The sequence below is a fragment of the Xyrauchen texanus genome, chromosome 14 (assembly GCF_025860055.1).
Source record: "Xyrauchen texanus isolate HMW12.3.18 chromosome 14, RBS_HiC_50CHRs, whole genome shotgun sequence".
Lineage (NCBI taxonomy): Eukaryota > Metazoa > Chordata > Actinopteri > Cypriniformes > Catostomidae > Xyrauchen > Xyrauchen texanus.
This window is the reverse complement of record NC_068289.1, coordinates 34,185,474-34,202,937: the sequence shown is the minus strand read 5'-3', so window position 1 is coordinate 34,202,937 and position 17,464 is coordinate 34,185,474. Positions and strand designations below refer to the sequence as shown.

The 17,464-nt window shown below is 45.2% G+C and overlaps 1 protein-coding gene across 1 annotated transcript in view; it reads right to left on the bottom strand.

The window, feature by feature from the left end:
* The window catches only part of lrp1bb (low density lipoprotein receptor-related protein 1Bb), a 491,998-nt gene that overhangs the window by 181,649 nt on the left and 292,885 nt on the right, over positions 1-17,464 (bottom strand). The window contains exons 18-20 of the mRNA XM_052142560.1: positions 11,912-11,992; positions 9,812-9,982; positions 1,041-1,220 (exon numbers count right to left, since the gene is read on the bottom strand). Of these exons, the coding sequence (XP_051998520.1) occupies positions 1,041-1,220; positions 9,812-9,982; positions 11,912-11,992 (432 nt within the window). The remainder of the gene's footprint in view (positions 1-1,040; positions 1,221-9,811; positions 9,983-11,911; positions 11,993-17,464) is intronic.

The window sequence follows — 17,464 nt, the reverse complement described above, 5'->3', positions numbered from 1 at the left end:
GATGCCTCTCGACATTGCAGCTCCTGCTCTGCCCTACCGTGAGGCCCCATCCGCAGATATGTCAAAGGCGACTGTACCTTTGTTGCCCATTGCATGGAGTCTAGAGGCGTGGCTAGCACTCGGCTATGCAATTCAGTTCGCCAGGCGCCTGCCCAGGTTCAATGGTGTCCGTTTTACCCTAGTGTCACTACATCAACTCAATGTTGAGAGAGTGAGAGATAGGGAGCGTCTTGGAAACTATTGTAACCTCCGTTCCCTGATGGAGGTACGAGACATTGTGTCTCCCCTGCCACAACAGTGAACTACCCGCTGAAATGGCAGAGACACTGTCTCGGCTCCTCAGCACAAATCTGAATGAATGGATGCAAGCTGCTTCCTTTTATACCCATATGCCCGGGGGAATGATATGCAAATTTTCTCAAATATCAGAGGTGATTGGGGCTCCCAAGTTCGACCCCTAGTGTCACTACATCGACACAACGTCTCATTCCCTCCATCAGGGAAAGGAGGTTACAACAGTAACCAAGACATTTTATACAGCTTCATGTAGTGCATGCCACCAAAGACACAATAAGTCTATCTCTTACAACTTCATTTTCATTCCAATAAAAAAATCAAATATGGTGCTTCCGTAAATTAGGTCCATACTGACATGGATTGCATGTGACTTTCTTTACCATTCTATTATTTTAGCAGAGAGATACAAAAATATAAATCATCGTGGAGTAAAAATAATTCAAGCACATAAGATTTGCAATTATCTCAGCAGAGCTGCAGAACATACAGAGCTATTGCAAATGATTGCACCATGTAACATATAATGGCTGGATTTATCATCTGATTCAGTTTGCAAGAGGCAAAGTTAACTCGGAGCTCAAGGATGACATCATGGCATACGTTTACACCCACTACTTGACATAATTTAGCAGTTTAATTGAATGCATTGTGGAAAATATGGCAGTGGATACGTTTATGACAAAGTGTGATGTCAGCTGAATTAAAGCCAGTGCAGAGTAACTGGGTTTTAAAGGTAAGCTTACCTGAGCTTTTGCAGGTAAACTTCGCCTGGGGATCACACATTCTCTTGACACCTTTACAGTTGGTTTCATCACTGCCATCCTCACAATCTTTGTCCCCGTCACAGCGCCAGCGCTCTGGGATACAGGTCCCATCTGTACGGCAGTGAAACTCCTCTCCACTGCATTCCACAGGAGGCAATGCTGGATAAAGCAAAAAACAAAGCAAAATATTGAAAATCTACACTGCATGGCCAAGAGTATGAAGACTAATAATAATTAATTAATAATTCATTGCAAAGCCATGGGCATTAACAGGAAGCTAGTCCTCCCTTTGCTGTTTTAACAGCTTCCAATCTTTTAGGAAGGCTTTTCATTAGACGTTAAAACATGGCTGCATGGATTTGCTTCCATTCAGACACAAAAGCATCAGTGAGGATGTTGAGTGATGATGCCTGGCTCACAGTTGGTGTACCAATTTAGCACAAAGGTCTTCAGTGGGGTTCTTTCACACCAGACTCCAGACCTTTGAGTGTGGCATCATATCCTGTTGTCAATATTAATTGCAGTGTCTGAAGTAATTTTGCTTAATGCATAGTGTGACCGCACCTTAAAGGAATTTTCACAGTTCGATACAAGTTAAGCTCAATCAACAGCATTTGTGGCACAATGTTTAATACCAAAAAATTATTGTGCAACTTCTATGCGCTACGTCTTATCGAATTTTCGTGAAAGCGCTAATTCTAAGCACAATTTTTGTGCCAGTGCAAAGTGCAAAATTGGGGTGTATTTTATGTAAATGTTTAGAATTCTTAGAACTTCATATTTCATTTAAATAAAAATAAAAAATAGAGGTGAAGTATGTGCAAAAATCCTACAATCCACAGGCTAACCTGGAATGCCAATACGATCACTGGTGATACTAGCCATGATTTGTGTGTCAATAGATGAAAATTATTAATTATACCTTCTTTCTCTATAATTTAATAAAGCCTCCATCCAAACTGTTGTTTACACAACAGTTAATGCATAAAAGAACATAAGTCCATTCTTCTATTTCATTGCATTCAATCAATTTACACTACAAACTTCTTATGAATGTGGTGACATTGTTAATGTCACTGGTGCTTGACAGGAAATTGACTATATAACAGGACAAATACCTGATAAAAACCTCAGAATTAAACTGCACTTGACCCAGCCCATAATCGCTTTGCTAACACAATTTTGACAAACCCACTTGCGCCTAGACTTGATGCATACTCGCACAAAAATACCAAAAGTTGGATTTGTTCATATGACTTAAAGCATTGTGCTGAGTTAAGCATTAACACTTTTAAAATAGGGCCATACTTTATATGTGTTAACATGATTTTAAAAATCAGGGATTTACTGTACACATTACAGGGTTTACCGGTTTTAAATTGTCAAAACAATGAATTGTCTCTTATTATATTGGAAATCATTTAACACAGATTAGTAACAGTTTAAGCTATATTAGCACACTAAAATCATGTCAACAAATATAATGTTTACATCTAATGGCTATACTTTTGAAACAGTGTGAATAGACTTCACAAAGAATAAGTTGTGCCTGGTAAATGAACTATTTATTAGCAAGAGCTCTCTGGGCTGGTTTAGTGCCCCATTCACTAAAGGAATTATGCAGATCAGGGCAGGTTACATTGCAAAAGCGCCCACAAAATCTATGTTGAACACTATTTGCATGTGCAAATCCGATCTTGCGGGCTGGTTCTGAACACTATGTAGTGAAGGATGTAGCAGACCGCCGTGATCTGAAATACTCTGAAGCGCACTTTCGGGATGTTAAATAGATGATTGCATTAATTTTATATTCATAATTTTATCATAAATTGATGAATTGGGGGCATGGGTAGCTCAGCGAGCAATGGCGCTAACTACCACCCCTATTACGGCACACCCCGGACTCAAACTCGCTAATTCTGACTAAGCCCCACCAGAAGAGACGCTGTTGTGCAAATTGCATGGCATCATCATACATTTATTGTCCATGTTTTATGTCCAAGTTTGCCTTTGCCCCTGAGCCAATCAAAAGATTTGACCATATTTAAGTCAGCTGTTGACATGAGCATCAGAGTAGCGAGTTTGAATCCAGGGTGTGCTGAGTGACTCCAGCCTGGCTCATAAGCATCCAAATTGTCCCGGGTGCTAGGGAGGGTAGAGCCACAAGGGTTACCCTCCATGTGGTTGTGATATAGTGGTTCTAGCTTTCTATGGGGCTTGGGGCATGTTGTGCACAGAGATTGTGGGGAATAGCGTTAGTGCCTCCACCAAACGTTTTTTTATAAATAAATACATTTATTAATTCACACTGAAAGGAGGTGTGTTTGCATGGAAAATAATTACAATTATTAATTTAAATACTTAAGATGCAGTGCAATTTCAGCACTAACTGCACATGCTTAAACAATGTTGTGGATGGCTAGTGAATATGCAGGTTTTTGCGATGATATCATGAGCAAAAGTGGCACAACTGTTTCGAGAATTCACACCTATGTATTTTAACATGGCCCTTTAACTTCTATTGTAAGTGCTTTACAGTAAACATTACACTACTTTATTTATAAAAAAATATATATAATATTTTTTTTTTTTTATAAATGAAGGGCAATTAAAAAACAATGTTGTGGTAATCAACGTTATGCAACAAATGCTGTCAACTAAAGTATACCGATATTGCATCGCTGTATGCTTGATTTTATGCACTCAGTTAGTAATGGGTAAAGTGTAAATAAACAAACTGTTAATTAGGAGGTGTCCACATACTTTTGGCCATGAAGTGTTGTAATTTTTGGTTATAAAACCAGATGATTTCATAAAGCTTTGATTCAAAGGTGCTCACTACTTCAGCTGGCCTTTGTCATGTTGAACTAGCTCCATTTTATAAATTAAAACTGCTTTAAATTGTCTGTGCACTGTCAACACAAAGGACAGGGTGGAGATTTTCAATTGCATTAGTAAGACAATTGCATTATAGAAGAGTCTTATTCACTGTAGTCTGCCTTTAGTTTTATATTCATTCTGAACCCTGACAGTAATCTCTCTTAAACGTTTTTACACATCAAACCTACTACAGACCAGCCTGTCACCCAAAAGACCCTCTGGATAAGACAGACATTAAATAACATTCTTAACCCTTAAAGACTTACAGGGTCCCTTGTTTTGCTTAAGGCAAATGTTGAAAGTTAACAGTGTCTTCTCCACTTTTCACATACAGAGCATGTGTTATACAATAATCTTATCCCTGCACTGGGAGGATATAAACCGGACAACTCCTCTGAGACGGACGAGAGCTGAGGACCTCCATCAGGAGCTTGTTTGATGAATGACTCCCTCATTGCTGTGACAAGTTGGTGAGCTAAAAGCATCAGAGGACCCACCCTCAGCATTCAGAGGTAATTACAGCAGATTAAAAGATTCAAATCTGTAAGGTACTTCCCTTGTGAGCTCAGATAAGATTAGATCTGCCCACTGCCGAAGGGGAGAGAAAGTTTTCAACTTGTGTTCCCCAAATTAAGGGCATTGCAGCCAGACAATTACAAGCAACTCTGACTTTATCATTATTAGCTCTTTGTTAGCCTGTTAATTAGTCAAGTTAAGAAGATGCTCTGGGAACCACTTGATGGGTTGGTTAAACTGTTAATGTACAGAGACGAACACAAACACATTTTTAATTAACGCAACAGGGATATTTAAACCCCATCTACACTCTTTGTTAACTTTACAGTTGACACTCCTCTTCTGAGTGCTTCATCTTATTTTACACAACTGTTCTTGAAAGGAACGACAAGCGCATTCTACAACAGAACTCACACCTTAATGATTCAGATAGTGACAACATGCATTTACATTAAAGGAATAATTCACCTAAAAATTTAAATGTTATTGTTTCCCTTTACAAAAAACTTCACTATGATGCTGCGCTTTGCTAAGCACTTTTGGGAACAATCCTGCATTGCAACCAGCTGTGAATATGTGTGTAACACGTCACTGAACATTGACCAGAATTTATAGCCTCGGCTGGTGAGATCATTAGATGCACCTGTGGCCAGGCTATAAATAGATGTGTCACCAGCGTGTCATCAGATCTGTGTCTTCATCATAAGGCTCTCGCATATATCTAGCTGAGGAGCGAGAGACAGGTCCATCCCTATCGCTCGCTCTCTCCCTAGATCCAGCTGATCCTTCTCGTAAGCTGAATTGCGCCTCGGCACCTCTTCGTTTCACGAGGGTGGCGCTGAACCTCTGTACATTTCACGCATAATAATAAAGCAGCTGAGAAATTACTCTAGGTGGTTACTCAGGCTGTGGCCAGACTACAGCTAGACTGGCCACACGAACAAGAGACCCCCTCGCCAAACGCTCCAAACTATTAAAAAAAAAGTAATAATAAAAAAAAGGGAAAGCTATATTAGCCCCTTCCTTTCTTTGATGACCTCCATGATGAGCTTTCTCACTCATGGAGGAACCCATATACTTCCAGTGTTCACGTACCCTCGACGTCTTTATACTCGACTATCGTGGGTGCTGAGGCACGGGGATATTCAGTGATGCAACCGGCCGAAGAGACGCTTTCGGGCTATCTCTTGCCGGGCTCGGCATCGTCACTCAAAAAGCCCTCTCTCCCTTCAAAGCCTCGTAGGACAACCTCATCTTTAGTGGGAAGGGCTTATCAAGCAGCCGGTCAGGCTGGTGCTGCTCTGCACACTATGGCTGTATTACAGGCGTACCAGGCTGACCTGCAGGATGAACTGAGTGTAGGTGCTGCGCTCGACGAGCAAGCCTTCTCTAAGCTTCGCCGAGCCACAGATCTTTCTCTCAGTGCGACCAAGCAAACAGCCAGTGCTATTGGCCGGTCTATGTCTGCCTTGGTCACCGCAGAGAGGCACCTTTGGCACATTTATTCAGGACGCGAAACACTCGACAACCCCTCAACAGGAAGTGTTAAAATCTAGTACCCATCTCAGAGATCCTGGCAGCGTAGAAACTTCTGCCAGATATATACTTTTTTTGTGGGTCTTAAGAACAGTAGGAAAGGGTGCCAGGATTTAATTCACAGCCGCCTTCCCTGTTTCAACGGTGTGGTTCTCACTACCGTAAACCAGATTTATTTTTTATGTCTACTGTGAAAGGCAAATATCATGGTTAAAGGGGCCATGGAATGTGTTCCCCTTCCAGAGAGAGAGTAAGTACTTCCTGGTTCCTATGGATCGTGAGGGGTGGTGTCTGACTTAGATCTTAAAGCTTGAACTGTCCAGTCTGGGTGTTCAAGTCCTAGATGTTGCCTATCAAGACGATCGTGTCTCAAGCCCTACGGCTCGTTTGGCTGTTCACCATCGATATTATGATGCATTTCTTTACTTCATTTAGAAGATCTGCCACAACACAGGAAGTTCCTGAGGTTTGCTTTCGGGGCGAAGTCTTCCAGTGTCAGGTTCTTCCATTCGACCTAGCCCTTTTTACCCACACATTCACAAATGCATGATGTAGCGCTGGCTCCTTTGCAACTGCATTCTGAATTATACAGACAACTGATGCTAGCGCAGTTCCAGGAACTGGCAGTTCAGCACAGGGATATCGTCTTAGTTCATCTGGTTTCTCTGGGGTTGAGGCTCAACGCCAAGAAAAGCGTCCTCTCTCCTCTCTCTAAATAGAGTTCAGTCACAATGCGGGCACAACAGTCTCCCGCTAGAATTGAGTCCATTCAGATCACCCTGAGCAAAGTCAAGCAAGGTCAAGGTTGCACTGTTATCAGTATCAACGATTTCCAGGTCTCAGGGCGACCGCGTCCTCGGTGATCCCTCTGGACCTTCTGCTCATGAGACCGTTTTTGTTGTTGCTCAAAGCCAGGGGATTTCTTCCAAGGTCCAAAACCCCTAGGCTAATAAGGGTCACGCGCCTCGGATTTCGTTCCCTTTCTATGTGGTTCAGACCCCGTTTTTTTGCCTTGGGTCCCACTCTAGGTGCGTCTTGTTGTCGCAGGCTGCTAACGACAGACACCTCCCTGACAGGCTGGGTAGCGGCCTTAAGTGGTCGTCCAGCTTAAGGGGATAGAAGGGTCATCAGCTCGGTTGTCACAGTCACTGTCTCGAGTTGATGGCTGTATTTCTGGCCCTGAAATACTTCCTCCTGAGGCTGCCATGTCTTGGTGCGGGTGGGCAATACAGCGGTAGCCTCTCACATATAAAATCAGGGAGATCCATGTTCTTGTCAGCTGTATTTCTGATGCGTCAGATTCTCCTTAGGGCCCAGGGCAAGCTCCTGTCACTCAGGGCAGTTATATACCTGAATGTCCGTATGTGGAAGCAGATTTACTGTCCAGACAGAAAATACCCACCCTAAGGTAGTAGTTGGCCAGAGTTCGCCAGCAAGGGTCTTGCTTCTTACTGATAGCACCGCGCTGGCCCCAAATTGTGGAATCTTTCATGCTTGGCCCCTAAGGGTACCAACTGAGGGACACATGGCTTTTTCCTGAGCTTATCGAGACCATTCTAAATGTGGGCTTCTTCCACTTGGAACAAGTTTGGGTGAGATCGTATATGGCAGAAGAGGACCTCTTCACCTCTATGAAAAGTGCAATGTACCCTGTACTTCTCCCCGAGTCACCCAGCCCCCTTGGGTCTGGACGTTAAGACACATACATGACCCAGAATGCGTCTGTATGCATTTCTTTCCCCGATTTCTCTGCTCCCGGGAGTCTTGGCCAATGTTCACCAGCAAGGGTCTTGCCTCCAACTAATGGCGCTGCACTGGCCAAACAGGATATGGTTCTCGGATTTAATATCTCTTCTTGACGGTTCATTTAGGGATTCCGAATAGGGAGGACCTTCTTTCTCAGGCTCAGGGGACAGATTCATCCCCGGCCCGAATTGTGAACCCTTTCATGCTTGGCCCCTGTAGGGTACCAACGGAGGTTCACAGGGCTTTCTTCTGAGGTTATCGAGACCATTTCAAGTGCTAGGGCTCCCTCCACTTGGAACTGATCTGGGCAGAAGAGGACCTATTCGCCTCTGTTGGTAGCGCAATGTCTCCTCTACTTCTCCCCGAGTCACCCAACCCCCCCCCCGGTCGTGATGGCACAAATGCGCATGCATGCGTTTCCTTCTAATAAGTTCATAATACAGAACCAGCTAACTGCCAGTTTGCTTCAGTTCTGGATTTTCTGTAGAAAGAACTGTCAGCAGGCACTTTCCTCACCACTGACAGGTTCTATGTGGCCTCCACTTCAGTTGGCCACGCATTGGTGGGCAGGGTGCCCTCTAAGAGGCATCCTTGCTAGGACCTATTCATAGGGTGAGACCCCCCTTTTAAACCTCTAGAGTCAGCGTTTGGTAGACTTCTGACTCTCAAGATGTTTTTTCTTATGGAAATTATGTCTCTAAGGAGACTTGGGAACCTACAGGCTCTGTCTCTTTTGCCGGCCTGTTTAAAGTTTGCCCCAGGTATGACCAAAAGCATTCTTTGCACCCTTACCCTGACTACCTGCCCAAGGTGCCTTTTGCGACCTTTGGCCGGTTATTCTCTAAGCCTTCTGCTCCCTGCCGTTTGTAATGCCAGAGCAGCTAAGACTTCTCAGACTTTATCCAGTCTGTACCCTTCAGACTTATGTCCACCGCATTTGCTAGTGGCGTAAAATCAGTGCAGCAATTCTTCACTTGGAAGCCGTGACCGGGTGGCGGTCACCTCCTGACAGACTATGTCACTTTGGGTGAGGGACATTACTGTCCGGGCCTACGAGGCGCGTGGTCAAGCTTCGCCAGTAGGTTTTAGGGCTCACTCTACCAGAGGACTCTCCTCCTCTAAAGCCTTGGCTAGAGGTCTCCCTCTGCAGCAAGATTGTGATGCGGCAGGTTGGTCCTCTCCGCACACATTCATAAAATGTTATGGTTCAGACGTTTATGCTACTCTTACACCCTTGAGTCGACATCTCAAGCTCATGTCTGAGACCACTCGCGTTCTTGTGAGCACACTTCACAACCGTAGGGGGCCGGACAGCCCCAGTGCAGCGGCGTGGTTATTGCGTTCCCAAAGCACTTACCAAAGCGGCAGCATCAAGTGAAGCTTTTTGTAAAGAGAATGTCTCGGGTTAAGTATGTAACCCTTGTTCCCTGAAAAAAGTGGAACGAGATGCTGCCCTTTGCTAATCTTGTTCCATTATATGTAACCTGAGACGTTTTCAGGAAATCATAACCTTATCTTATCATTTTTCTCTCTCGCACCATGCATATTTAGACACCTTGTCAACATCTGTTGTTCAGCTATTTACTGTACATTGTTATGATTTTATAATGTAATTCGCTGGATCTGTTATGGGGTGGGGGGTATTCACCGCTCTGCCTGCTGTATCCATGGATGGGTGGGGAGTATTTTGCCCAGAACAGAACCATACCGCCAACATAAACAGATTTGCTGAAATTGTCAATTAATCATATATTTGATGGAGATTTAAATTAATTTAGTAATAAATGGCTAACACCAGGTTGGTTAAACTTTTGGCATCAATGTTCACAGGCATTCACACAGCCATGATGTTACAACTTTGCAATGGTTTTCACTATGCCAACCATCTAAAATTGATGAGTGACTTCAGAATTTACACACACTGAATGATCATTTAGAGTTTTTTTGGCTTTTGTATTTAAATGTGGTTGTCACCTTTAAAACTGCAGTGTGCATGAACAATGTAACCTACTAACATTACTCAAACCAAAAGACCTTATAAGATGTGCAAAGAGAATGAGGTAATGTCCTACCAGGGGCAACACCAGAACAAGTAAGATTTTCATCACTGAAGTCCCCACAGTCATTGTCCCCATCACAGGCCCAGTGGTCTGGGATACACTTTCCACTGGTGCAACGAAAATGTCCTTTAGCACAGGAGTGGACACAGCCCACTTCATCACTGTTGTCTCCACAGTCGTCATCTACAAATACAGTCATACATATTAAAACTCTTATATTAATTTTCATAATCAGTATTAGAATCACTGCATTCATTACAGTAGAGAAAAGTATTTAGATACTAAAACCAAATTTAAAACTGTGTGTATGACTTTGGATCAGCCACATCTCTACATTAGGGGCAAGTGGGGCTAAGCCCTCCAGAAGAGTCACTGTTGTGCAAATTGTATGGCATCATCATACATTAATTTTAAGAAATTGGAAGTTGGGCACCGGAAGTTACTGCTCTTGACTGCAGACCTGCATAGTGAACTTCATTGGCAAGTTCACTACGCAGCATATTGTTTTCCTATTATGCTGTTGGTGGGATTAGTGAAGCACTGTTTCTCATTTCATTGAGTTGTATGCCATTGCGTTGAGGTGTTGTGTTGTTAATGTATTGGTTTGTATTGAATATTAATGACTGCTAAATATTGTGAGTCTGTCATTTTGATTCGTTGTGTTATTCTGTTCATTCAATTTAATTAGTTTTGTTATGCTGTTCATTCGAGTTAGCGAGATAATATGCACACCCTTTGACAATTTGCTTATTTGTGGTTTACTTTCATGGTCATTTGAGCTTTTTGATGTGGATATGCATGTCTTAGTGGTGTTTTGTGCTTAGATTAAATTATTAGGGTGTGGCATCATGTTCAGAGGTTGAACAAAAAAAAATATTTATTCATCACTCTCTGCAAAATTTCAGCCATGGTTATTATCAGTCATACATGTTTTCATTTTATAAGTACTAGGGCCTTGAGGGACATAGCATCCATTATAATGGCACAAACTTTGCCAGATAAAGTGCATACACACATGCATAAGTTCACAGAACTTCCTAGTCCCTGATAAGAACATACAGTCAAGTATCACATAAGAAGCTCATCTGCGAAGCTCAGTTAACACAGATCCTCCACTGAAATAACAGACTATTCTTCTTTAAACGTGATGTTTCGGCTTACATTAAATGCATGCATAATTAGCTGAAATTATGTTCCGCGTTTTTGTGTTTTCTTTTTATTAGGCAGTCTGCACTTTATTATCATACATTAACACACTTAAGTAATAATTGGTGTATGCAGTCATGAAATCAGATACCCTCTAACAAAAATATTTACCTGTGGTTAATCTACTTGGAGACCTAAAAATCACATTCACACCAGTTGGTTAAAAGTAATTGCAAAACTGGGTAAGTAAAGTAAAGTTAGTTTTGAGAAAAGCTCAAGCATTATTTGTTGGCAGAGCCACTTGGTTTGATATATTGTATCTAAAGTCATGGCGTCAGACACTTTATGCAGTATGCCTTGATGCACAATACTAGGAGTTGTAATGCTAAAAGGACAGTGTTACACAAAGTTTTGAAATAGTCTTTAAGGCCTTGAATTATATAGGCCCTAATAATTTTGCTGAAAACAAATCGGCAAAGTATCTCAGGGTAAAGCCTCAACCCTAGTTAAGAAATGCCTCCTCACTTTGGATGACTTTGGCTGAAAATGCTCTCATTGTTAAGGTATACAAAAATGATGCAAATAAATAATATATGTGTGTGTGTGTGTGTGTGTGTGTGTGTGTGTGTGTGCGTGTGTTTTCTTGCTGTTGAAAGATTGGCCGGCAAAAAATTTTTATAAAAAAAATAAAAACATTATTTCAGGACTTGAGGGCCTGCAATAATTTAGAGTGGTCAATATATTACACTCTCCTAGATTTGAAATGAAGATATTTCATATAAAATAATCTGTGAATATTTAATGGTTATTAATGTGATGAATTGCTTGTGCAACAAAAGAGGTTGGACAGCAGGAACAATGAAACTAATTGACCTCCTGAGAAAACAGCCTAATATATCATTGCACTAAATGGAAGAGCAAGTAAAGCAAATCACAAGATATTCTCTTCATCTTGGATACACTCACCTGAGTCACAATGCCACTTCATGCTAATGCACCTCCCATTAGCACAGCTGAACTGGCTGAGTGCTTCACAGGTAGGGAACGCTGTGAGCAGAGAGAAATATTGTGAGACGCATTCGAAAAAAAAAAACCCTGATGCCTGAACCCCATCCAATACATCACTGTCTCTTTGATGCACTAGCAAAGAAAAACTATTTTTCTTTTAGCTTTTAGCTTTGAAATATTGCAAAGAAGTTTGTCCTAGCCAGATTGCTCTGTCATGCTAACAGATTAAATTTGGAGGCTCTTTTGTCTTCAGGAAATTCCATAGTTTCTTGCAAATTTGGGCAACTGGTAAATATTCTCTTGCACTGTATTGCAAGTTACTCAAATTGGGTTGAATACACAGTCATACCGCAGGGTGTATTGCTAGTGTATATATACATGTGAAAGCCAATGCACCTTAAAAGGTCATGCAAAAAGTTATGGTGAATTATTGCTATTTTCTAACTATAGTTAATGAAAACAAAATCACAAACAAAGGGAAAGCAGACCGCAAAGATGCAGAGAAACACAGACTGAGTCAATAAGAGTTTACAGGGAGGTAATAACACATGATAAGATATCATGGTTTACTGTATTTGTTTTAGAAAGTGGTGATTTATTGATATATAACTGTTATTGTTTCAACATTTCTAATTGTAAAACTCTAGGTATTGCTATTAAAATGTGGATCATGATACCTTAATTGAAAGTGAATAATCCAATCCATAATCCAAATCTGAGATTATGGGAAAAAACGTATCGGTTACCTAACGTAACCTCGGTTCTCTCTAGATGAGGGAACGAGTATTGCGTAAGCTAGCTTACGCTACGGGAAAGATTAATCTTTTCTGAGATATTGAAGCCAAAAAATTATCCTTAATTTTTGTATCCATTGTCAACGCAGTGCGGCAGCTGCAGACCTTGAGCGGGCTAGCTAGCGAGCTCATAGGTTGCTCTGCGGCAACTGCTGCAGCCTATAGACAAGCTTGGGCGAACTCGCAACCAATGAGAGGCGTCCGCGCGCTCACTGCAACAAAGCCCGCCAAAATGGGCGTGACTAGAGTGCATATAAGCGTAGTTCGTAGGCTGGAACCCTGGTTTTCATTGACTGAAGTGAAAAGTCGCTCGTGGCACGAGCACGGCCGGCTACGCAATACTCGTTCCCTCATCTAGAGAGAACCAAGGATACGTTAGGTAACCGATACGTTCTCTTACGAGAGGTTCTCTCGTATTGCGTAAGCTAGCTTACGCTACGGGAACCCATTGTCAATTGGCAGGTCTTTTGACGCGTATGCAGCAGCAATAGCGTCCACTATCCATCTAGATAGTGTCTGTTTCGAGGCGGCGAGACCTTTGGTGCGCCCTCCGAACGAAACGAAAAGCTGCTCAGAGCGTCTGAAAGCGGCGGAGCGCGCAGTATACAATCTCAGTGCTCTGACCGGGCAAAGGAGATTGGCGTCGCGTTCGCTATCGGGTGCTGGCAGCGCCGATAGGGAAATGACCTGTGCTCTGAAAGGAGTACCGATCACCTTGGGAACATAGCCGTGTCTAGGCTTTAAAATGACCTTGGAGTCACTTGGTCCAAACTCAAGACACGCAGCGCTGACAGACAGCGCGTGAAGGTCTCCCACACGTTTGACTGATGACAGGGCAGTCAGAAAAACGGTTTTGAGTGAAAGGTATTTCAAATCCACGGATTGAAGTGGTTCGAAAGGGGGGGGCTTTCATAGTTTCGAGAACTATAGAAAGATCCCAGATAGGAACCGATGGGGGGCGTGGGGGGGTTCATCCTTCTAGCTCCCCTGAGGAAGCGGATGACCAGCTTGTTTTTACCCCATGACTGGCCGTGCAGGGGTTCAGCGAACGCCGCAACGGCCTCCACATACACTTTGAGGGTGGATGGGGATCTGCCCTTATCCAGCAGCTCTTGTAGAAATACGAGCAGCGACGACACCCCACATGTCCGCGGGTCCAGGTCTCGGTCGGTGCACCATTTTGAGAACACAGACCATTTTGACGCATAGAGTCTTCTCGTGGAAGGGGCTCTAGCGTGTATGATGGTGTTTATTACTCCTTCTGGCAGAGCGACGGGTAGTCGTTGATCACCCACGCCTGCAGCGCCCAGCGCTCTGGGTGGGGATGCCAGATTGTGCCGCGAGCTTGAGAGAGGAAATCTGCTCTCACTGGGATGGGCCACGGCGCTGTCAGTGACAGCTGCGTAAGCTCCGGGAACCATGTCTGATTCTCCCAAAGTGGGGCTATGAGGAGCACCAAGTGACGCGTTTCCCTGATCCTCTGCATTACCTGTGGCAATAGCGAGATGGGAGGGAAGGCGTAAAGCGGGCGTCTGGGCCAGTCCTGGGCCAGCGCGTCCTCGCTTTTCGAGAAAAATATTGGGCAGTGAGAGTTCTCTTTGGACGCAAAGAGGTCTATCTCCGCTCTGCCGAATAGGTGCCATAACTTCTGGACTGTTTGAGCGTGCAGGGACCATTCCCTGGGGGAATATTGTCTCTGGACAGTCTGTCCGGGCCATCATTCAGGTGGCCTGGCACGTGTGTCGCCCTCAGCGAGCGCAGGTGGCACTGGGACCAACTCAGTATGCGTTTCGTCAGATGGAAGAGGTTCCTGGATCTGACACCGCCCTGACGGTTTAGGTAGGATACCACAGATCTGTTGTCCGAACGGACCAGGACGTGGTGACCCTGAATGACCGGGAGAAAGCGCACGAGCGCGTACTCGACCGCTATCATTTCCAGACAATTTATGTGAAGGAGCTTTTCCTGAACTGACCATAGGCCGAAAACCGGAGAGCCCTCGCAGACCGCGCCCCAACCCGCGTTGGACGCGTCTGTCGAGATGACTTTTCGGCGAGATACAGCTCCCATTGTCACTCCCCGATGATATCATTCGGCCACTGTCCAGGGCTGCAGAGCTGAAATACAGGTCTGAGTCACCTTGATGGGCTGGCGGCCTGTGGCCCAAGCCCGGCGAGACGCACGGGTGTTTAGCCAATGCTGAAGCGGGCGCATGTGCAGTAAACCCAGCTGAAGTACTGCTGCGGCTGAGGCCATGTAGCCTAGCACTCTCTGAAATTTCTTCAGAGGTGTGAGGCTGTTCATCTGAAATGACGCGGCTAGTCGCTGCACACGGCGCGCGCGCTGTGTAGATAAGCGAGCCGTCATTGCCACTAGTTCTATTCCAAGGAAGGAAATTGCCTGACTGGGCTGTAGTGAGCTCTTGGTCCAATTGACTGCAAGGCCCAAACTGAGGAGTGATGACTGAGGAGAACTGTCCTGTGAGACAGAAGCTCCATATGTGATTGTGCCAAAATCAGCCGATCGTCCAAATAGTTCAGAATTCGCAAACCCTGACTCCGCAGGGGTGCGAGCGCCAGCGTCCATGCACTTCGTGAAAGTACGGGGTGCTAAGGACAGGCCGAACGGAAGGACGGTGTATTGATAAACCTGGCCGTCGAGGCGAATCTCAAGAATGGCCTGTGACGGGATTTATCTGAATCTGAAAGTATGCATTTTTCAGATCGAGAGAAATAAACCAGTCCCCTGGCGCACATCGCGCGAGGAGTTTGCTGGTTGTAAGCATTTTGAGCGGTCTTTTGCAAGCGCTTTGTTCAAAACCCTGAGATCTAATATTGGTCTGAGGCCGCCGTCTTTCTTGGGGACAAGAAAATAACGGCTGTAAAAACCCCGACTTCGCTCAGGGAGGCGGCACTCTCTCTATGGCCCTTTTGCACAGAAGGTTTGCTATTTCTGAACGAAGCATGCACGCTGCTTCCGTGTTCAAAGTAGTTTCGAGCGCGCTCTGAAGCAAGGAGGACGGCGCTCGAACTGTAGCAAATAGCCCTGTTTTATTGTGCTTAACACCCATTCGGATATCCCTGGAATATCTTCCCACGCTTTGAAGCGTAATGTTAGAGGGTGAATGGCCAAATCGCTCTGATTGCCGCACACAGCTGAACAGAATGTGTGAGCGCGCTTACTGTGCTTATGCTGGACTGCTCGCAGACAGCATGGACAGGCTGTTCTGTGAGTGACTTCCGATTGAGGTGAATGGGGAAAGAGTCACGTCTGTTAAGTGATGCGCAAGCATAGCCACGAGCACGGGACTTACATACAGAGAAGTGTTTGCTGGCCGTGTGACAGAGCGGGCAGAGAATGGGCACGCGCGCGTATTCGTGGCGCATTTATTGACTCTAACACTCGAGTGGTTCGTAACCGCTTTTGAGTGTGCTCTGATGGGGACACGGAGCGTGTAATGCTTGTGTGTAGAGGTGAACACTAGATTGTGGGCACATTTTCTACACATAAGGCTGGTCGTGTGACAGAGCGGCCAGAGAATGGGCGCGCGCACGGATTCGGTGGAGTGCGTTTATTAACCCTAACACTCGAGCGGGTCGTAACCGCTTTATGTGAGTGTGCTCTGATAGGGACACGGGACGTGTAATGCTTGTGTGTAGGGGTGAACACTGAATTGTGGGCACATTTTCTACACATAAGGCTTTATTTTGGGTCGCCGTGGAAACGGCGTTTGAGTGCAGGCAAGCGGGTAATATCACCGGCTTGTTGGCTGCTGAATCCACCACTGCAGTAGCCTGAGAGAAGGGGACTGACAGGGGCGTACGGGACTTACATACAGCTGGCCGTGTGACAGAGCGGGCAGAGGAGGGGTGCGCGCACGGGCTGCGTGGCGCGTTTATTAACTCTAACACTCGAGCGGTCGTAACCGCTTATGTGAGTGTGCTCTGATAGGGACACAGGATGTGTAATGCTTGTGTGTAGGGGTGAGCACTGGATTGTGGGCACATTTTCTACACATAAGGCATGTTTACTCTTTACAAGATTTCTTTGGGTCGCCGTGAAAACGGCGTTTGAGTGCAGGCAAACGGGTAGTATCACCGGCTTGTTGGCTGCTGAATCCACCACTGCAGTAGCCTGAGAGAAGGGGACTGACAGGGGGGTGAAGCTTTGACGGTGGTCCAGCCGTGGCGGGACTGAGCCGTCGTTTTCTCAACAACGCTAGGAGGACTTCGGTTGCTCAGGTTTCAGTACAATCTTAGGCCGAGGCCCGCAGAGGGGCGGCGATCTGCGGCGGCTGTCTGAGCGCGATCGAGGGCGGCCGCCCTGTCGACGCTGAGAAGTCTGGCTTGTTGAGCTGGGCGCTGTGAAGAGGCTCGTGCAGGAGGCTGGTCACGTGGGCGGCCTGCAGAGGAGCTAGCGCGATGAGGCAGAAAGAGATTCATGGCTTGAGCTTCGAGAAACGGTCAACAATGCCACTCACCGCGGAACCGAAGAGACCGGACAGAGAGAGCGGCGCGTAGTGCGTTCAGCTTCTCCCAAGTCGGCTAGTCAGATCTGAAACAGCCTCTGTCTGTAAGACGGTCAAGGAATGCAGAGCAGATGTGGCTTGGCCGGCGGCGGTATAGGCGCGGCCAACACAGGCGGAAGTAGTTCTGCAGGCCTTAGACGGGTGCACCAGCTTAGACCGCCATCTCGCGGAGGGCGGGCAAAGGTGCGG